Source organism: Epargyreus clarus, unplaced genomic scaffold, assembly GCF_041222505.1.
Source record: "Epargyreus clarus isolate Ecla_fem2 unplaced genomic scaffold, WU_Ecla_fem_2.2 ptg000025l, whole genome shotgun sequence".
Taxonomy (NCBI): Eukaryota; Metazoa; Arthropoda; class Insecta; order Lepidoptera; family Hesperiidae; genus Epargyreus; species Epargyreus clarus.
In genome coordinates, this window is record NW_027332232.1 from 3541190 (window position 1) to 3558120 (window position 16931).

The 16931-nt window shown below is 38.5% G+C and overlaps 5 protein-coding genes across 6 annotated transcripts; all 5 read right to left on the bottom strand.

The window, feature by feature from the left end:
* Positions 1-798: 798 nt before the first annotated feature.
* Positions 799-3004, bottom strand: LOC140752825 (uncharacterized). Its single transcript, XM_073087181.1, has 2 exons — positions 2421-3004; positions 799-1473 (listed from the first exon to the last, which is right to left on the bottom strand). The coding sequence occupies exons 1-2, from the start codon at positions 2766-2768 to the stop codon at positions 910-912; spliced, it is 912 nt and encodes a 303-aa protein (XP_072943282.1). The 5' UTR covers positions 2769-3004; the 3' UTR covers positions 799-909.
* An 804-nt stretch (positions 3005-3808) lies between these two features.
* On the bottom strand, positions 3809-6224 carry LOC140752827 (uncharacterized). The gene is made up of 2 exons (XM_073087183.1): positions 5743-6224; positions 3809-4705 (listed from the first exon to the last, which is right to left on the bottom strand). Exons 1-2 carry the CDS (start codon positions 5915-5917, stop codon positions 3996-3998), a joined length of 885 nt encoding a protein of 294 aa, XP_072943284.1. The 5' UTR covers positions 5918-6224; the 3' UTR covers positions 3809-3995.
* Positions 6225-7190: 966 nt separating this feature from the next.
* On the bottom strand, positions 7191-9823 carry LOC140752823 (uncharacterized). The gene is made up of 2 exons (XM_073087178.1): positions 9406-9823; positions 7191-7909 (listed from the first exon to the last, which is right to left on the bottom strand). The coding sequence occupies exons 1-2, from the start codon at positions 9806-9808 to the stop codon at positions 7215-7217; spliced, it is 1098 nt and encodes a 365-aa protein (XP_072943279.1). The 5' UTR covers positions 9809-9823; the 3' UTR covers positions 7191-7214.
* Positions 9824-9852: 29 nt separating this feature from the next.
* LOC140752824 (uncharacterized) lies at positions 9853-13046 on the bottom strand. Its single transcript, XM_073087179.1, has 2 exons — positions 12820-13046; positions 9853-11369 (listed from the first exon to the last, which is right to left on the bottom strand). Exons 1-2 carry the CDS (start codon positions 12950-12952, stop codon positions 10498-10500), a joined length of 1005 nt encoding a protein of 334 aa, XP_072943280.1. The 5' UTR covers positions 12953-13046; the 3' UTR covers positions 9853-10497.
* Positions 13047-13658: 612 nt separating this feature from the next.
* Positions 13659-16163, bottom strand: LOC140752822 (uncharacterized). 2 transcript variants are annotated; one of them, XM_073087177.1, is made up of 4 exons: positions 15707-16130; positions 15441-15541; positions 13913-14534; positions 13659-13773 (listed from the first exon to the last, which is right to left on the bottom strand). In XM_073087177.1, exons 1-3 carry the CDS (start codon positions 16113-16115, stop codon positions 13917-13919), a joined length of 1128 nt encoding a protein of 375 aa, XP_072943278.1. In that variant the 5' UTR covers positions 16116-16130; the 3' UTR covers positions 13659-13773; positions 13913-13916. The 2 variants fall into 2 exon arrangements, with proteins under 2 accessions (XP_072943278.1, XP_072943277.1); XM_073087176.1 differs by lacking the exon at positions 13659-13773 and having other exon boundaries at positions 13796-14534; positions 15707-16163.
* Between the last annotated feature and the right edge of the window lie 768 nt (positions 16164-16931).

The window sequence follows — 16931 nt, forward strand, 5'->3', positions numbered from 1 at the left end:
TGCTGTGCGAGAAGAGATGTTTTTCAGCTCGCGGGACTCCACCAAAGCGGAGATGTGTGCGGTGTGCTGTGTGCTGTGCGAGAAGAGATGTTTTTCAGCTCGGGTGCGGGGCGTTGAGTGCTCAGTACGCATTCTGACACGAAAGGTAGACGATGTCGCTATTATTACAAAAAAAGTATCTTCTTTTACTTGAAGAAGAACTACAGTCTGAAGAAGCAGAATTGATAGCTTTAAGCTCAGAATACACTAAGGGACAAACGGAGTGACATGTTGCGAAACATGTTGCTCGTAAACTACGTAAAATGTCCCGAGACAAATGTCGCGGCACATTTTGCAGGCCACACTAGTCAGTGTTTATAGAAATGTCGCCCGAGGAGGTTGTGGCTATTAGTGCTGCGTACATTATTTTATCGGGTAATAAGAAGAAACGAAAGAAACGGTGGTGGATGCGTAATTATTTACGGGAACGAGAAACAAGAATCAATATCTTAAGTGACCTTCGGTTATCCGATGGATCATTCACTAATTTTACGCGAATGTCATCAGCCGATTTTGAAATTTTATTGAAAATGATCGGTCCATCTATATACAAACGTGATACAAAACTACGGAACGCTGTTGCCCCTCATATAAGACTTGCAATCACATTGAGATATTTGTCGACTGGCGATTCATATACTTCCTTATCGTACACTTTTAGAGTGTCAAAGCAACTGATCGGTAGAATAGTACCAGAAGTTTGTAAAGAACTGATAAATCAATTGAAATGTTTCGTAAAGGTAAGTAAATACATACAGATTAATTTTTAACACCAGTTTTATTCAAATTAGAATCAACAACTTAAAAAATACAAAATATTAGGCTTAATAATACGATGCTAACATTGCGCATATTAAGTGTGTATTGTTATCATTGCTCGTTTGATGACTCCATCGTTGAAATAATTTTTGTTATAGGGTCATCATCCGGACTAAAATTATTACTACCGGAGACGGTACTATAGTTGCGCTGCCCTGCTGGCTGGCTATTCTCATCTACATAATCAGGACTGGCATAGCTGGATGTAGTACTATAGCCGTGATGCTCAGTCGGCTGGCAATTATGGCCGGAACGGTATTTCCCCAAACGTGCATCAATAAGAATATTATTTATATAATATTTTGCCATCAGTATGGAATTTGTGTCTTTCATTTCACGTAGCTCTGACGCTACGTATTGCCCATATACAGAAAATTCATCTTGAGACAACATTTTGCTTTTAGCAAGACTCATAACTTCATACGCTTCGTTCATTCTATCTTCATTTGGTAAAGTTCTTTTGCGAATTCGAGACGTAGATGGCCTAATGATTTGCGGATCTTGCGGTCCTTCCTGATTAATAACTTGCGATTCTAATTCAACTGTAGGCTGATTATTCTCTTGAAGAGCTTCTGCATTTGGAGACTCAGGAATCGTGTCTTGGCTTTGTTGTGTCTGAAAAACATTAAAAATAAAATTTATTATTCCAGGTTCCAGCTACAACAAATGAATGGAAAGAGAAAGCTCGTGCTTATGAAATTATATGGAACTTCCCTAATTGCCTTGGGGCTATAGATGGCAAACACGTTTCTATTATGGCTCCTGCTAATTCGGGTAGTGACTACTATAACTACAAAGAACAATTCAGCATTATTTTATTAGCTATTGTGGATGCAGATTATAATATTATATATGCAAATTGTGGTGCTAAAGGAAAATCTTCGGACAGTGGAGTATTTCAAGAGACTGCTTTTTATAAAGCTTTGACTGAAAATCAGCTTAACTGGCCAGATCCAGAACCCATACAAGAAGGTGGGCCTAGTATGCCCTTCGTACTCGTAGGAGACAGTGCTTTTGCACTAACAGACAACATGATGAAGCCATATCCTGGTAACCATGAAGCAGGGACAATGAAACGAGTTTTTAACTATAGACTATCAAGAGCTAGACGAATTGTTGAAAATGTGTTCGGGATTTTAAGTGTTGTGTTTCGTGTATTCCGAGGTCCTATTGCTCTGCGGCCTGATAATGTTGAACTGGTTGTAATGGCATGTGTATATCTGCATAATTTTTTAAGACGAAATTGTCAATCAAGATCACTCTATACCCCTCATGGGACCATCGATTATGAAAATTTTGATCATGTTATTGTAGAGGGATCCTGGCGCCGAGAAAGTACACCTTGTAATATGTCTAATTTAAATAATATCGGCAGGCGCAACCCACAGTCGGCTATAGAAATAAGAAACAATTTTGCTGAATATTTCGTAAGTGCACAAGGACGTGTACCTTGGCAGAATAATTTTTAGTACATATAAGAGTATTGTACCCCAGACACTACATTTATATTCTTGCATAATTAAAAATTGGATATTAACTAATTACACTTGACTTTGACTTACCGATATCTCCAATGAATCCACGCCACCAGACGTTGTAGCTCCTTTCAACAAAAACTTCATTGCGTCATACGCAAACCATGTACTGGACTTAACATGATCTCGTCCACTACCCGTAGTTTTGGACGATATTATTTTCTTTTTCTCCCGGATAAATTGGGAACGAAGTGTATGCATTTTGTTCTCTATTTCTTTTTTTGGTATGTTTAGGGCCTTTGCTATGTCCTCCCACGCGTCATTTTTCTTTAATTTATTGCGGTAATCTCGATTTGTAGTATCCCATAGCAATCCGTAACTCTGGTAGAGTTCGATCAAATGTAGCACTGTTTCGTTTCCCCACACTATTGACATGTTGAGAGACACGTTGCGCACGCGTCCACACTCAGCGACAACCTGCGCGGCACTGACGCGCAACACGTGCGCCCGCTCTCAGTACGGGAGCTGGCAACATGTCCCGCGTCACGTAAATGTTCCTCAAAATGTTGAGGGGCATGTTGCGGGACACTATGCAACGTTGCAGCGTCACGTATATTGGGTATTGCGCGTCATGTTTCGAGACAAAATGTTCCCTAGTGTATCCGTGGTCTTAGAGCTAGTTCAGACATGGCGGAATCCGTGCGGATGCAAATCGCGCGGTTCTAAGGCTGGTTTTAGTCTTACGCTGACGGCACGCGCACCGTCAGCGCTGATGGCCGAGATATATGAACTTCTAGGAAGCGTTTTTAAGACGCGTAGCTATCAGCGCGCACGGCGGTCAGCGCTGATAGCTACGCGGCCGCACGCGTCGCGCGTCGGCCCGCGTAGCTGTCGGCGCTGGCGATCGCACGAGCGCCTCTGCTTTCAGTGAGCGTTCTAGTGTCGAGCGGAGCGGACGTCGTCAGCGCGTACAGTCATGGCGAACCACGACACATGTACAGTAAGGCTGCGTGCCCAGTAGGCAAACTGTTCGCTGCCGACTGCGTGAGCCGCAAATTTGTGGCAAACCGAAATTCTAGTGAGCGGCAAACTAAGAACAGTTTGCTGGCGTCGCAAGCAAACTGTTCTGAGCTGCCACTGCCGACTAAACCGAGTTCAGTTTACTTTTGTTGTACGAAGGGTGTGGTTGTGTTTGTCAAGATGGATATTTATGAGGTAATTGGTATTTTAGAAGCGATGGAAGAAGATAAATGTAAAAAGAAGCACTGGGTTCATCCATTAAACCAAAAAAGATTAAGTATTGGACAATTTCACGTTCTTTATCCGGAACTCAGGAAATATCCGGAAAAGTTTTACGACTATTTTAATATGACTTCTCTTACATTTGATAAACTGCTGAACTCTATAACCCAATATATTGCTAAAAATAATATCACAAGAGACACAATATGTCCCGAAGAACGGCTCACTATTACATTGAGGTAAGAAAATATGTTAATTTTAATTATTTTTATTTAAAAATCAACAACGTATAAATTTGTAATATTATACCTAACAAGTAAATATTATTGTTTTGATTATTATTGATTTATCACTTCACAAAATCAGTCTTATTAAATAATCATTTGGAATAGGAACTAGCATTAAGTAGGTATGACTAAGTCATTCTTCATCCTCTTTGTGGTCTAAACCACCTCGCAATATGGCTTCTATGTCTTCTATTTCTGCTGAAGAGCTTGTAGAACTATGTGATGGACTATTTCGAGAACTTCGAATGGTGCTGGTGCCAGCAGAGTTGAAGTTGTTTGAGGTTGAAGGATTGTTCTGAACATTTGATGTATTACTTCCACTCATATAGCCGTACTGATATGGATAGCTATTTGTAAACCCAGTTTGCATTAGAGCACGATCATAATTATTGTGTACGTCATACTTTATATTTTTGATTAATTTCATCACTTCAAATCGAAATTCAAAATTTTGTGTAGGGGTCATTGTCTTCATTTCCGGTAAAATAGTTAGTAAAAAGTTCATATCCGGATCGTTTTCTTTTTTTTTATCCATCGATTTAAGTAGTGCCTCCTGAAACATAGTCAGCTTTTTTGGTTTTGGTGTGCTGCGATTGCCTTCTGAGTTAGTAGAACTACTCATATAATCATTTTCATTAATCTCTGAGTCGCTAGATGTCTCAGCTATAATATTGCTGGACGTCTGGTTGTTAGCTCTAGAAACATTTAAAAACTGCAACATATTCAAATAAGGAGTCTTGCGTTTTTTTGGTGCCCCACTTCCACTTTTAAGTGAGGAATCCTTATTTTTTTCTCTGGAGTGATAGTCGCGTAATCCTTTCCATTTTTTTTGTAGGTCTTGTACTGAAACAAAAATAACCAATAGCTCATATTCTTTCAGATTCCTGTCAACTGGACTAAGTTATGGAAAAATTGCCCAGGAGTTTATTGTTGGCAAATCGACGGTACGGAAAATAATAATAGAAACTGCTTGTGTTATATGGGATGTCTTACAGCCACAGAACATGCCAGAGCCTTCTGAAGAATTATGGCTAAAAATCGCAAGAGGATATTATGAAAAAACAAACTATCCAAATTGTATAGGATCAATCGATGGCAAGCATATCCGTATCCGAAAACCACCAAAAAGTGGGTCTAACTATTTTAATTATAAGAAGTTTTTCTCAATTGTTCTGTTAGCCGTAGCAGATGCAAACTGTTCTTTTATAGCTATTGATGTTGGTGCTTGTGGACGAAACGCTGACAGTAATATATTTAGAGAAAGTATTTTTGGCAAAAAATTGGCTCGCGGGTCCTTAAATATTCCTAACTCTATTAAATTGCCTAACTCAAATGGATTACCCCAACCTTTCGTGTTTCTTGGGGATGAAGCATTCGGATTGCAAAAACATATCTTAAGGCCTTTTCCAAATAAAAGTTTAAATAAAGAAGAGCGAATTTACAATTATCGTCATAGTCGGGCTAGAAGGTGTGTAGAATGTGCATTCGGAATTCTAGCAAACAAATGGAGAGTTCTGCATACACCGATTGCTACTAATGTGAATACAACTATCGCTATCGTAAAAGCTGCTTGTATTTTACATAATTTTGTCATAGCAAGAGAACAATCACGATATGCACGTCTTTCGCGTCGTACCTCAACGACTCTTACAAGTGCAAGTAGCCGAATAATTACTGTATCAAATTCTGGTAAAACAACAAGAGACAACTTTAAAAACTATTTTCTTAACGAAGGAAAATTACCCTGGCAAGAGAAATACTTGTAAGCTATAACGTACAGGACGAAATGGTGTGACGGAGTTTGCAAGACATCCGCTACCTATGTGCGTGCGGCTTATAAAATGGAATGTTGCAAAAATAATAAATACAATGGAACTTACTTCTTTTTCTTTTATTGCTTTCTTCTAAGTTTTGCCAATCAGCGTATAGAATTTCAGCGATTTCATTCCAAGCACTCTGCTTTAATACTCTATTACTGTATTCTTCACTCAATATGTTCCATATGCATGGTCGATTTTGTACCTCGGTAATAAACCTTTCCGTTCCAAAGGACATACTTAGATTTTTTGTGGTATGGGTAGTTAGGTTAGGTAGGTATGTAATCGATGAATAACAACACGACCACACGCGTCGATTGTTTATGTCCAACTGTCCGCATGAACTGTTTTCGGCAAACTGTATTCACTACGCCGGCGAACTAAAACCATTTTGCCGCTGACTGGAACCGGTTTTGCTCTGTGTAAGCCGCTGATTGACACAGTCGGCGCGCGTAACGCTGCAAACTGCGAAGAGTGAGCGCTAAACTAGCAAACTGTGAACACTCCATTTAAAATATATGGAAGGACGTACTAAATCGATACGCCGCTAACTCAGTCGGCGGCAAACTGTTTGCCTACTGTGCCCGTAGCCTAAGGCGGTCAGTACGATACTAAAACGAGCCACGCTGAGCCTCAGCGTTGACAAACTACGCGCTGAGCTATGAGCGCAGACGGTGAGCGTCAGACTAAAACCAGCCTAAACGCAAGTGTTCAGACAGACGCGGATGTAAATGCGGAGTGCCGTAATCCGCATAGAGTGACAGCGTTCTAGTCCAATCATGGAAGTCGAAGAAGCAATATGTGTGTACTTGTTGCTCCGTAAAAAAGAAAGAAAGAAGAAACGGCAGTATTGGGTGCATCCAATATTACGTGATCGGCTCACCCATGGTCAGTTTCTGACTTTATGGGTGTTTTTAATATCGTGCGGATTTCAACACGCACGCGGAAGGCCCCGCATGCGGAATCCCCGTAAATGTCCTTTTCATACAAGTATTTATTGTAACGCGTTGAATACGCACGCGGGACGCGGGGCAAGATCCCGCGCGGGGAACCCGCATACGCGAGCGCTTCTATGGGAGCAGTGTACATGTTATAATGTGTAACAAACGTTCCAGCAAGAATCCTCTGTTCAAATAACAGGCCATATTGCGACCTTGTCATCTTATTTCGTCTTTTATAAATTAAGTATATGATCGATAGTTTTTTGAGTTTTTTGTCCATTGTACCCAACCACATAGCACAGCAGCCCGCAGAAAACTAGATCGAGGACTAGCGTGTCTCACGCTGCGTGAAAATTTCCGCGTGCGGGGCAATCCCGCGTGCGTGGTGAAACACGCACGATATTAAAAACACCCTATATCCAAAATTAAGAAGTTTTGAACCAAAATTCTTTAATTATTTGAGAATGTCGATAAATTCATTTGATGAATTATTAGAAATGATCAGTGAACAAATTGCATCTAATGATACCCATATGAGGTCAAGCGTGGCCCCAGAAGAAAAACTCGTGATTACATTAAGGTAAGATATTTATTTTATACATCAGAATATATGTTTTGTACTATAGAAGACTGTGAGTCGTCAGTGCTATTGCATGATAAAGGCGATGGAGACTCTCCTGGTACGATTGTAGAATATCCTGTAAAATATCCTTGTGGGTTTGAATATTGTTGGTTTTGCCAAAATACTTCATTAGGCGTGTTCTGCTGGCTCGTGATATGAATAGGCGCTGGTAATTTCTGCCCTTTCTGTATTACCTGGAGTAATTCAATTTTAGTAGCCAAACGCTTATTTTCTGGAACTTTTTTTAACTCTTTATACAATGACATACAAAAAAGCTTATCATCATCATCTTGCTTTGACATACTTTCTTGTAATTGTCTCTGTATTTTATCCCTTGATTCAATGCTATTTTCTAATATGTCAGCCAATCGCTCTTCTGAAGTAATTTTAGTCTTCTTCCTTTTATTGGGTACTGGTTGTATTTCACGTGCATTAACAAAATTATCTTGGTTTTGGTCAATGTTTTGAATTCCTTCATTTTTGGCTTCATGTATGTTTGATGTCGTTTCTTTGTTTTCTACTGTCTTCTGAAGAAAAGAAAGCCGGTCAAAATACATGTATTTTGAACCTTTACATGCACCAGAACCAGAAGGAATTGATTTGCCTTTCTTGAATTCCTTATTATAAGCATCCCGTATATTCTTCCACTTTTTTTGTAAAGTTACACCTGGAACAGAAATCAGTATTTTTAACAAAATTGTAGACTTATAAATACAGGAGCGGTCAAATAATTGAAGACACTCAAAAATTTGAAAAATTTAAAATAAAATAATTGACACTCATTATTTTAAACTAGCTGGTGCCCGCGACTTATAATTAATAAATGAAAAGTTTGCAACTTTTTTAACAAAACGATACAGATCAAGATTATATTGTTTCAGATATCTGGGTACTGGTTGTTCCTTTGGAGAACTGCATTACAACTTTCGTCTTGGCAAATCTACAATTACAGGAATTGTCCGTGAAGTATGTGAAGCTCTGTGGGAAAAAGTCGCAAAAAATGTCATGCCTGAACCCAGCGAAGATATATGGAAGAAAATAGCTACAGATTTTGAAAAATATGCAAATTTCCCCAATTGCATTGGCGCCATAGATGGCAAGCATATAAGGATTACAAAACCCAATGATTCTGGATCTTTGTATTATAATTACAAAACTTTTTTTTCCATAGTGCTGTTGGCACTTTGTGATAGTAACTATTGTTTTTCTTTCATAGATATTGGATCATATGGAAAAAGTAGTGATTCTGCAATTTTTAAAAATTCGGTATTTTATAAAAGATTAATAGAAAAGTCATTACACATACCAAAACCTAAACCAATATCTAACACAGATCCTACGCCATTGCCATACGTCATAGTTGGCGATGAAGCGTTTGGTTTATCCGAAACTGTAATGCGACCCTATGCAGGTAGAGGGCTATCATACGAAAAAAATATATTTAATTACAGGTTATCAAGAGCTCGACGTTATATTGAATGCACTTTTGGAATTCTGGCAAACAAGTGGCGCATTTTTCATAGGCCTATAAACGTTAATATAGACTTTGCCGAAGACATAATAAAGGCCTGTTGTGTGCTACACAATTTTGTTAGAACTAGAGATGGTATACAGTTTGAAGATACTTTATATACTGGGCCAATGAGTAATCTTAATACATTACATGCAGGAAGGGGTACACCGTCATCATTAAATATTAGAGACAAATATGCTAATTACTTTGTAAATGAGGGTCGTGTAGAATGGCAAGACACAAAAATATAAAAACTTGAGAGGTGTCAAGGGACACCCGGATAGAACGAAGTTGACCTCACTGGAGGCGAGTACTAGAGGCGAGTAGCGAGGCGTGGTGTTTGCGTGCGTGAGAATCGTGAGATTTTTTTCCGTCTAGCCCCCTTTCACAACGCGCGATAAGGAACTTCGTTCCAAAATTAAAATTTGTTACAGTTCGCGCCAAATAACTAAACTCAAGATGGCGTCGCGTCGGTTGCACATAGTCACTAGCTACTCCGTTACTATGCTAACGTGATATTTTTCCCGCGCCCGATACTTACCTCCAATCACAATAACAACATTTTTATATAGTTTAGTTATTTGGGGTGGACTGTCAATTACAAAATATGTAAACTACCCTGATAAATGTAAAATTAAATACATACTGACCAAAAAGAACCTTTTTTTCCAAAGAATCCTCATTTTCTCCAAAAATATCCACCAGCTCCTGCCAAGCTCCGTTTCTAATAATTTTATTGGAATATTCTGCACATTGGATGTCCCACAAAGCAGGTCTCTTTTCCACCTCATCGATGAATAGCTCGGTGTCGAAGCGATCCATTGTCACCGTCCGATACGCGCGGCTTCCGCAGAGCAACTGAACGCGCTCTAGGTACGTCAAGTAAATAGATCCGAGCGGCAACCGCGCGAATTCATTTTCTAGCGGTTGAGTGGCGGTAGCCGCGCGGTTTGTCAATCCGCGCGGACAGGTATGAACGAATTTATAGGCGCTAATGTAAATAAGATCCGCGCGGTCTAACCGCGCGATTTGCATCCGCACGGATTCCGCCATGTCTGAACTAGCTCTTATACTACCTAAACAAAAGAAAACATCGGTTTTGGAAAAGAAGTCACTTGTATTACCATACCAGTCATGGAGAATTTTTTACTCTGTTTAATGAGTTAGATGATGAAAGTTTTACCAAGTCCTACAGACTACCGAGGAATATATTCTACGAACTACATAACTTAATTAAACCGCATATATTTAAGCAAGATACTAACTACAGGAGATCTATCTGTACCCAAGAGCGGCTAGCAGTATGTTTGAAGTAAGTACCTACCTAATTATTTTTTTGTTAATGTGTGTTTGTGTTTATGTGTGTTATCTGCGTTTGAATGTGATCAGTCTTTTTTGAGTGTTTGTTTTTTTTGTGTAAAAGGGCTAAGTGAGAAGTACTCAAAACGAGAATCAAGAAGTACGAGAATACATGAAAAATATTATGTAAACTGAGGTATGTAAGGATTACGAGAAATCGAGATCCGTTGTCTCTTTCTACCCCTCCGGGAGACTGGAGTGATGCATATTATGTAAAAACCAAATATATTTTTATATTATCTTATTTATTCATAAAGAAAACAAAAAAATCAACTGCCGTTCTGGCAGTAGCAAAAAAAACGTAAGGTTATATTAGAAACATAACGTACAAAAAAATTATAACAGTAAATCACATGAGACATATTGCTTTCTTTTCCATATAGTTACAAATTATCATATGTGTCTTCTTCGTTTCTGAATGCTTCTATCTGTTCATCGGTCATGTGCGTATCTTCCAAGCTTGAAACAGGTGCCTGTGTCGAACTTGGACCCGGTATTTGTGTTGAGCTAGGAACCGGTGCCTGTGTTGAGTTAGGACCACCGGCCTGTGTTGATGTAAGAACCGGTGCCTGTGTTGAGCTAGGACCCGGTGTCGAACTTGGACCCGGTGCTGAAGTGTAACCGGGGGAATACCAATTATTTTCATTTGTGTTATACCATGTGTTTTGTAGCTCAAGTTCTTCCAATTCTAAAAGAACATTGAAAATTTTACGTTTAGCCTGAAGCTGCATATATTGAGAAAGCTTTTTTACACTTTTTGATATCGACAGAAAAAAAGTGTCCATTTCGTCAAGGGTATTATTTTTCTCTATCAATGATTGTATTTCTAGTTTTTCTTGGCGTATTCTTTCACGGTTTGCATGGTGCTGTATAAGTAAATTACTTATTTCATCCGATTTTCTTGTTGCATTTCTGCATGTCGAGGCTGAGACGCTTGATGTCGGTGACGGCGAATGTTGTACAGATGGACGATCTTCTGGAGTGCTTCTTGTATGATTGCTTGATGTTTCAAAAAACTCATCGGTTACATTACTTTCCAATGAATTTGTTTCCTGTTCATTTATATTTGTTTGTGAGGTATAATTTGTAGTCCTGTTTCTATTCGTCATATATGGTATCAAAAATTCCATTACCTTCTCATATTTCCATTCACGAATTTGTTTACCACTCTGTCCACTTCTAGTGGCATTCTTCCTTTTTAATGCGTCCCGGTGGCTGTCTCTCAACTTTTTCCACTTAGATTTAGCCGTTTTTACTGAAATAAAAATAATTGAAATCATTATAAATATTAAATGTTGACATTGCCATAGTCAAAATATACTTACCGCATTATCACTCATGCAGAATTTATAACCATTATAAATATTTAAAAAATACCAGAGTTTCAAGGGAAACCAATTTATAAAAAAAAATATCTGAAATCAAACAAACAAAACGGATTGTATCTCTCGTACGTGGTCGCGGCAGACGGCGGCGTCGAAATTTGAAATGTTAATAAATAACGAGTGATAAATCCATTTTATTTGTTTGATTTCAATGTGTTGTGCTCGTGTGAATCTTAGACTTTTAATTGTTTCTTTTCTATTATTTAAAAATGGCTATAACTTTTGAACGAGTGAAAATTCTGTAAATACATAATTTCAGTAATGCCTAATCTTTTATAGTTCCGGAAACAACACGACACTGATTAAGATATTATTTTGAAATTACCCTTCTATTCTAACTGAAACCACGACACATAAATATAAATCTATATTATAATTATTACAGGTATTTGGCGACTGGTTCAAAATTTTCACAAATAGCTGAAAATTTTAGGATTGGAAAATCGACTGTTCCAAGAATTATAGAAGATGTCTGCGATGCCTTGTGGACAGTATTACAACCTTTGGTTATGCCAGAACTTAATGAAAATGATTGGAAAAAAATTTCAAAGCAATTTGAAGAAATCTGGCAATTCAAAAACTGCGTCGGGGCCATTGATGGCAAGCATGTGTACATGTTTGCACCCCCAAAATCTGGGTCCTCATATTACTGTTATAAACACAGGTTTTCAACTGTAATGATGTGCGTAGCCGACGCTACCCGAAGAATAATTATGGTAGATATAGGTTCAATGGGAAGGTTCAGCGATGGTGGTATTTTTGCTGATAGTATATTCGGAATTCGTTTGAGAGAAAACAGACTAAATCTACCACAGCCACAACCCTTGTACCAAAATGGAGAACCTGTACCGTTTGTTTTTATTGGAGACGAAGCTTTCCCTTTGATGACTAACTTAATGAGACCATATCCACGCGATAATTTAAATAACGAAAAACGAACATACAATTATAGACTTTCAAGAGCTCGTCGTATTGTGGAAGCTACATTTGGTGTATTATCACGGAAATGGTACGTATACCGTAAAGAATTTGAATGTAAAATAGAAACAGTGGAAAAAGTGATAAAAGCAACGTGTGTTCTACACAACTTTTTAATTGACAAGATGCCTGGCTATCTAGATAATAATGAAACGGGTTTGGCCACGACTATGTTTAACGACACAAACGTGGAAAATCTATTATCGAATGACAATATGGATGCCTATCAACTTCGAGAAAAATTCTGTAGTTATTTCAACAACGAGGGCGCCGTTCCATGGCAAGACACTCGTATTACAACATTACTTGAACGAAATACTTAATATAATAAATTGCACTTACCGTCAGATAATTGAGTTTCTTTCAAAACGTTCTCCCAAGCTGCATCTTTGACGTCAGTAAGTTTATAGGTATCTATTGATGTGTTCCATAGACATGGATATTTTTTTACTGATTCAATAAATTGTTCATCCATTACGTTTTATTTAAATTAACTAATTGTTTACGTTGAAAAATACAAACTGCACAAATTATTCACGATAAAAGCGTGTGCTCGCGCGCACGGTACTAGCAAGATGGCCGGCCGGCGCGCGCGCGGGGTTCTGCGGGTTGCTAGCGGGCGAGAGGGGGGAGGGTGACATCGCTCACTGCACGCCGCTCACATCTCTCGTCTCCACTGCGCGTCGTCCGCGCACAGCTCACATCTCCGCTTCCATCGCGACATACAAATATTACACATCTCCGCACAGCGATCTCCACTGAAGCTGAGCGGAGAGGAGACGTGTCAATAACTCAATTCTATTGGTTGTTTAAAAAACATCTCCTCTCCGCTCGTCTCGTCTCCGCTTTGGTGGAGTCCCGGCCTAACTCTTGTACGATATGGAGTCACACGTACAACGGCGGCGTCTTGCCGTTGCAGCAGTAACTTTTATTTTGCTTAAATGCTTGCGCAAAAAATCACAAAAAAGAAAACGACGGTTTTGGGTGAAACAAATTTACAAAAATCGCTTGGAATCTGGGACTCAGCTGTACGCAGAGTTAGTGTCAGATAAAGTTGAACACAATTTTGCAAGAATGAATGCTAATCAATTTGAGATATTGTGTTCATTATTAAATAACAAGCTAAGAAAGAATGATACAAATTATGGAGATGCCATTACTGTGAAGGAAAGATTATTACTAACATTGAGATTTTTAGCAACTGGAGATTCGTACGTCAGTTTGCAGTATCTGTTCCGCATTTCCAAACAGTCTATATCGATAATTATTCCTGAAGTTTGTGAAGCCATCATTGACCTGTTAAATGATTATGTAAAGGTAAGTAAAACCATACTTTATTACTCAATAAAAAAGTAGTGTATTACAATCATAATTTAGAGAAGTAACATGTTTACAATTATTAATTATTTTTTGAAAACATGATATAGGTAGGTACTTATTTAATTCGGTGGTGACTGTGGAAGTGAATAATCCTGAGGTTTCAGAAACTGGGACTGCGATGAATTGGAGGCTAGATGAGCAGACGGTGATGTCTGTGGAATTGGAGCTGGATAATTTTGAGGTTGTAGAGACTGGGACTGTGATGAAGTGGATGCTATTGGTGTGCCAGGATATGAATTAGTGTAATATCCATAATTGCTATCCCCATATCTTCCTGTGTCAGCTTGAAAAATAACTTGGCATATAGCATTTTTGACATTAACTAATGTTACTGCATCATATTTCCGCAATTCAGTAGATATATACTGCCCGAAAGCAATGTAAGAATCAGTTTCCGGTTGTGGTGGCTGAGCACATTGTTGCAGAAGTTGGAAAGCCTCTGAAAGAGTTTCATCTGATATGTCATCTGCATTATTAGAAGTAGTTTTCTTTCTTTTTTTTGTTCTTTTGTTTGTTGTTTGGACACTGGATTGTGCATTCTGATCATTCTGCTCTCTACTCTGATCTGTGTGGTGGTTGGCTCTCTCCGGTTGTGTGTCACTAGTAATGTTACTGTTCTCGTTTTCGCTCACTGTAGTATTAACTTCAAGTTCCCCTTCAGTCGTATCAGATTCTACCTGTAACAACAATTATTATTACTATTTACTGCTTATTCTTATTTTCAGCTTTATATTATAATTAAGATCTCCTTTATTTTCAGGTGCCGTCAACTAAAGAAGAATGGCGTACAGTTTCTCAGCAATTCGAGAATAAGTGGAATTTCCCACACGTGATAGGAGCGATGGACGGCAAACACGTCGCTATACAATCGCCTTTTAATAGTGGCAACGACTTTGATAATTACAAATTATTTCCTAGTATTGTTCTTTTTGCATTAGTAGATGCAAATTATAGGTTTCTGTATGTGAATGTTGGGACTAAAGGCAGAATATCAGATGGAGGCGTGTTCAAAAGCACAAATTTATATAAAAAACTTGAAAAAAAAGAGCTAAATATTCCTCCACCGGAGATATTGCAAGTTCCCTATAAAATTGAGGTACCCTATTATATACTAGGTGATAAAGCTTTTCAGCTTAATGATTATACTATGAAACCATACGATGGTACACGGGAAAGGGGTTCTTGTGAAAGAATTTTCAACTACCGACTGTCAAGAGCACGTAGAGTAGTTGAAAACGCGTTTGGAGTACTTAGTTCTGTCTACAGAGTCCTGCGTAAACCTATGCTTTTGGAACCAGAAACTGCGACTAAAGTCGTGCTGGCAACGGTTCATCTATATAACTACTTACGCAGTAATCCTAACTTTATATCGCCAGGAACGTTTGATACAGTACAGGAGAATGGAGATGTAATACCTGGAAGCTGGCGAAATGAACCGCCATCACAATCGCTACAACCGATGGCCGTCGTACCAAGAAGAGCAACAGAAAATGCCACTACAATACGGTCCCACTTAGCAAGACACTTTGTTACAAACCATACAATAGTTTGGCAAAATGAATATCAGTAAACTAATAGCTCACATGTTCCAATGTATCGCGTGTGGTTCCGGGTTCATTTTTATCCGCCATAAAGTCGAAGTCATCATACGCAAACCACTTTGATTTATATGTATCTTGAGCACCTGAAATAAACAAGTTACTCATTAAAATAACCACGTGTATTTCTAACAGCTTAAATGTAAAAAGCGAAATCACGTGAAATCCACAGTAAATATTATGATGTAATTACTTATAATAAAATATATAATTTTAATACCTACAGATAAAAAGTAGCTTTGTTTTCTTACCGGATCCAGTTATACGGCTTTGCTTCTCTCTGTGTTTCTCCCTTCTGTAGCCTCCCGCCAGAGATCGCATTTTTTTCTTTAGGTTCTCGATCGACTTATTTCCCATTTCACGAGAAATCTGACGCCAAGCATCATCTCTAACACCTCTATTGGTGTAATTAGAATCTTTGGGATCCCATAAACATTTAAATTCTTTATAAAGCGATATCAAACGGCGACTTTCTGAGATGTCCATGGCGAGGTGGATCGCGCGAACCAACACAACCGTCCACACCGCGCGCATCACGCAACTGAGGCACCTTTGAGGCTGGCATTGTAAAACCGACCGCACACGGATCGCGCGAGGTAGGGAGCGCGCGCTCCAATACGTGCGCATGGATCGCGCGCGGCACGTCCACACCGCCTGCATCTTTGGATCGCGCTGCTGCCGCGCGCGATCGGAGCGCGATGGATCGTCCGGTGTGGACCCGGCTATTGGCCTACAGAGGCATATTACTAGTGAGACCTGTCGCGCGTTCCGTACCTTAATTCGGGGTATAAATATAGGTCCGATTTGCGGACTATGTACAGTCGAATTCTGAGCTTCTATGGAAATATACGCATTTGAAAGATAAGAACATTGGAAGGTTTTCTTCGGTCGACCGGCACCTCTCCCGATACGTCACAAATATATAAATTAAATATGAGTATATGAACCAAATTTTCTGTTTGTGTATGTGTTAAATATTAGTCAAAGTTTAATTAATTTTTGCAAAATTATTGTTTTTTAATCATATAAATAATATTTATTGTACCTACAGTTAGACTATTAATAATTTCAAGTTAGATACTATGTTATTATTTGCATAGTATTTTTTTTTATTTTGAATGTTTTACAAACCACATTTCATACATTTTGTTTAAGAAATTGATTTAATGTTGTAAAGTAATAAGTAAACCCAGATAGTAACAGTAGTTTCAGACAATCCGCGTTCTAATTACGCTTACTTGCAAATAGTTCGTTACGAGTCTTATTACCCATCCTTTATGGGAATGGAATGTGTTAGTTTCGGATTGCAAGAGTGATGCAATGCCGATGCAGTTTTGTTTTACATGCACACTTGTTTAATATGTTCCTTTGTTTATTTTAATAATCAGGTTGTTATGAATTTAGCTTTCTTCTGTTAATTTGAATTTATGTTATTAATGTTTTTATGAGTTATGTCTATAAAAGTTAAAGGTACAT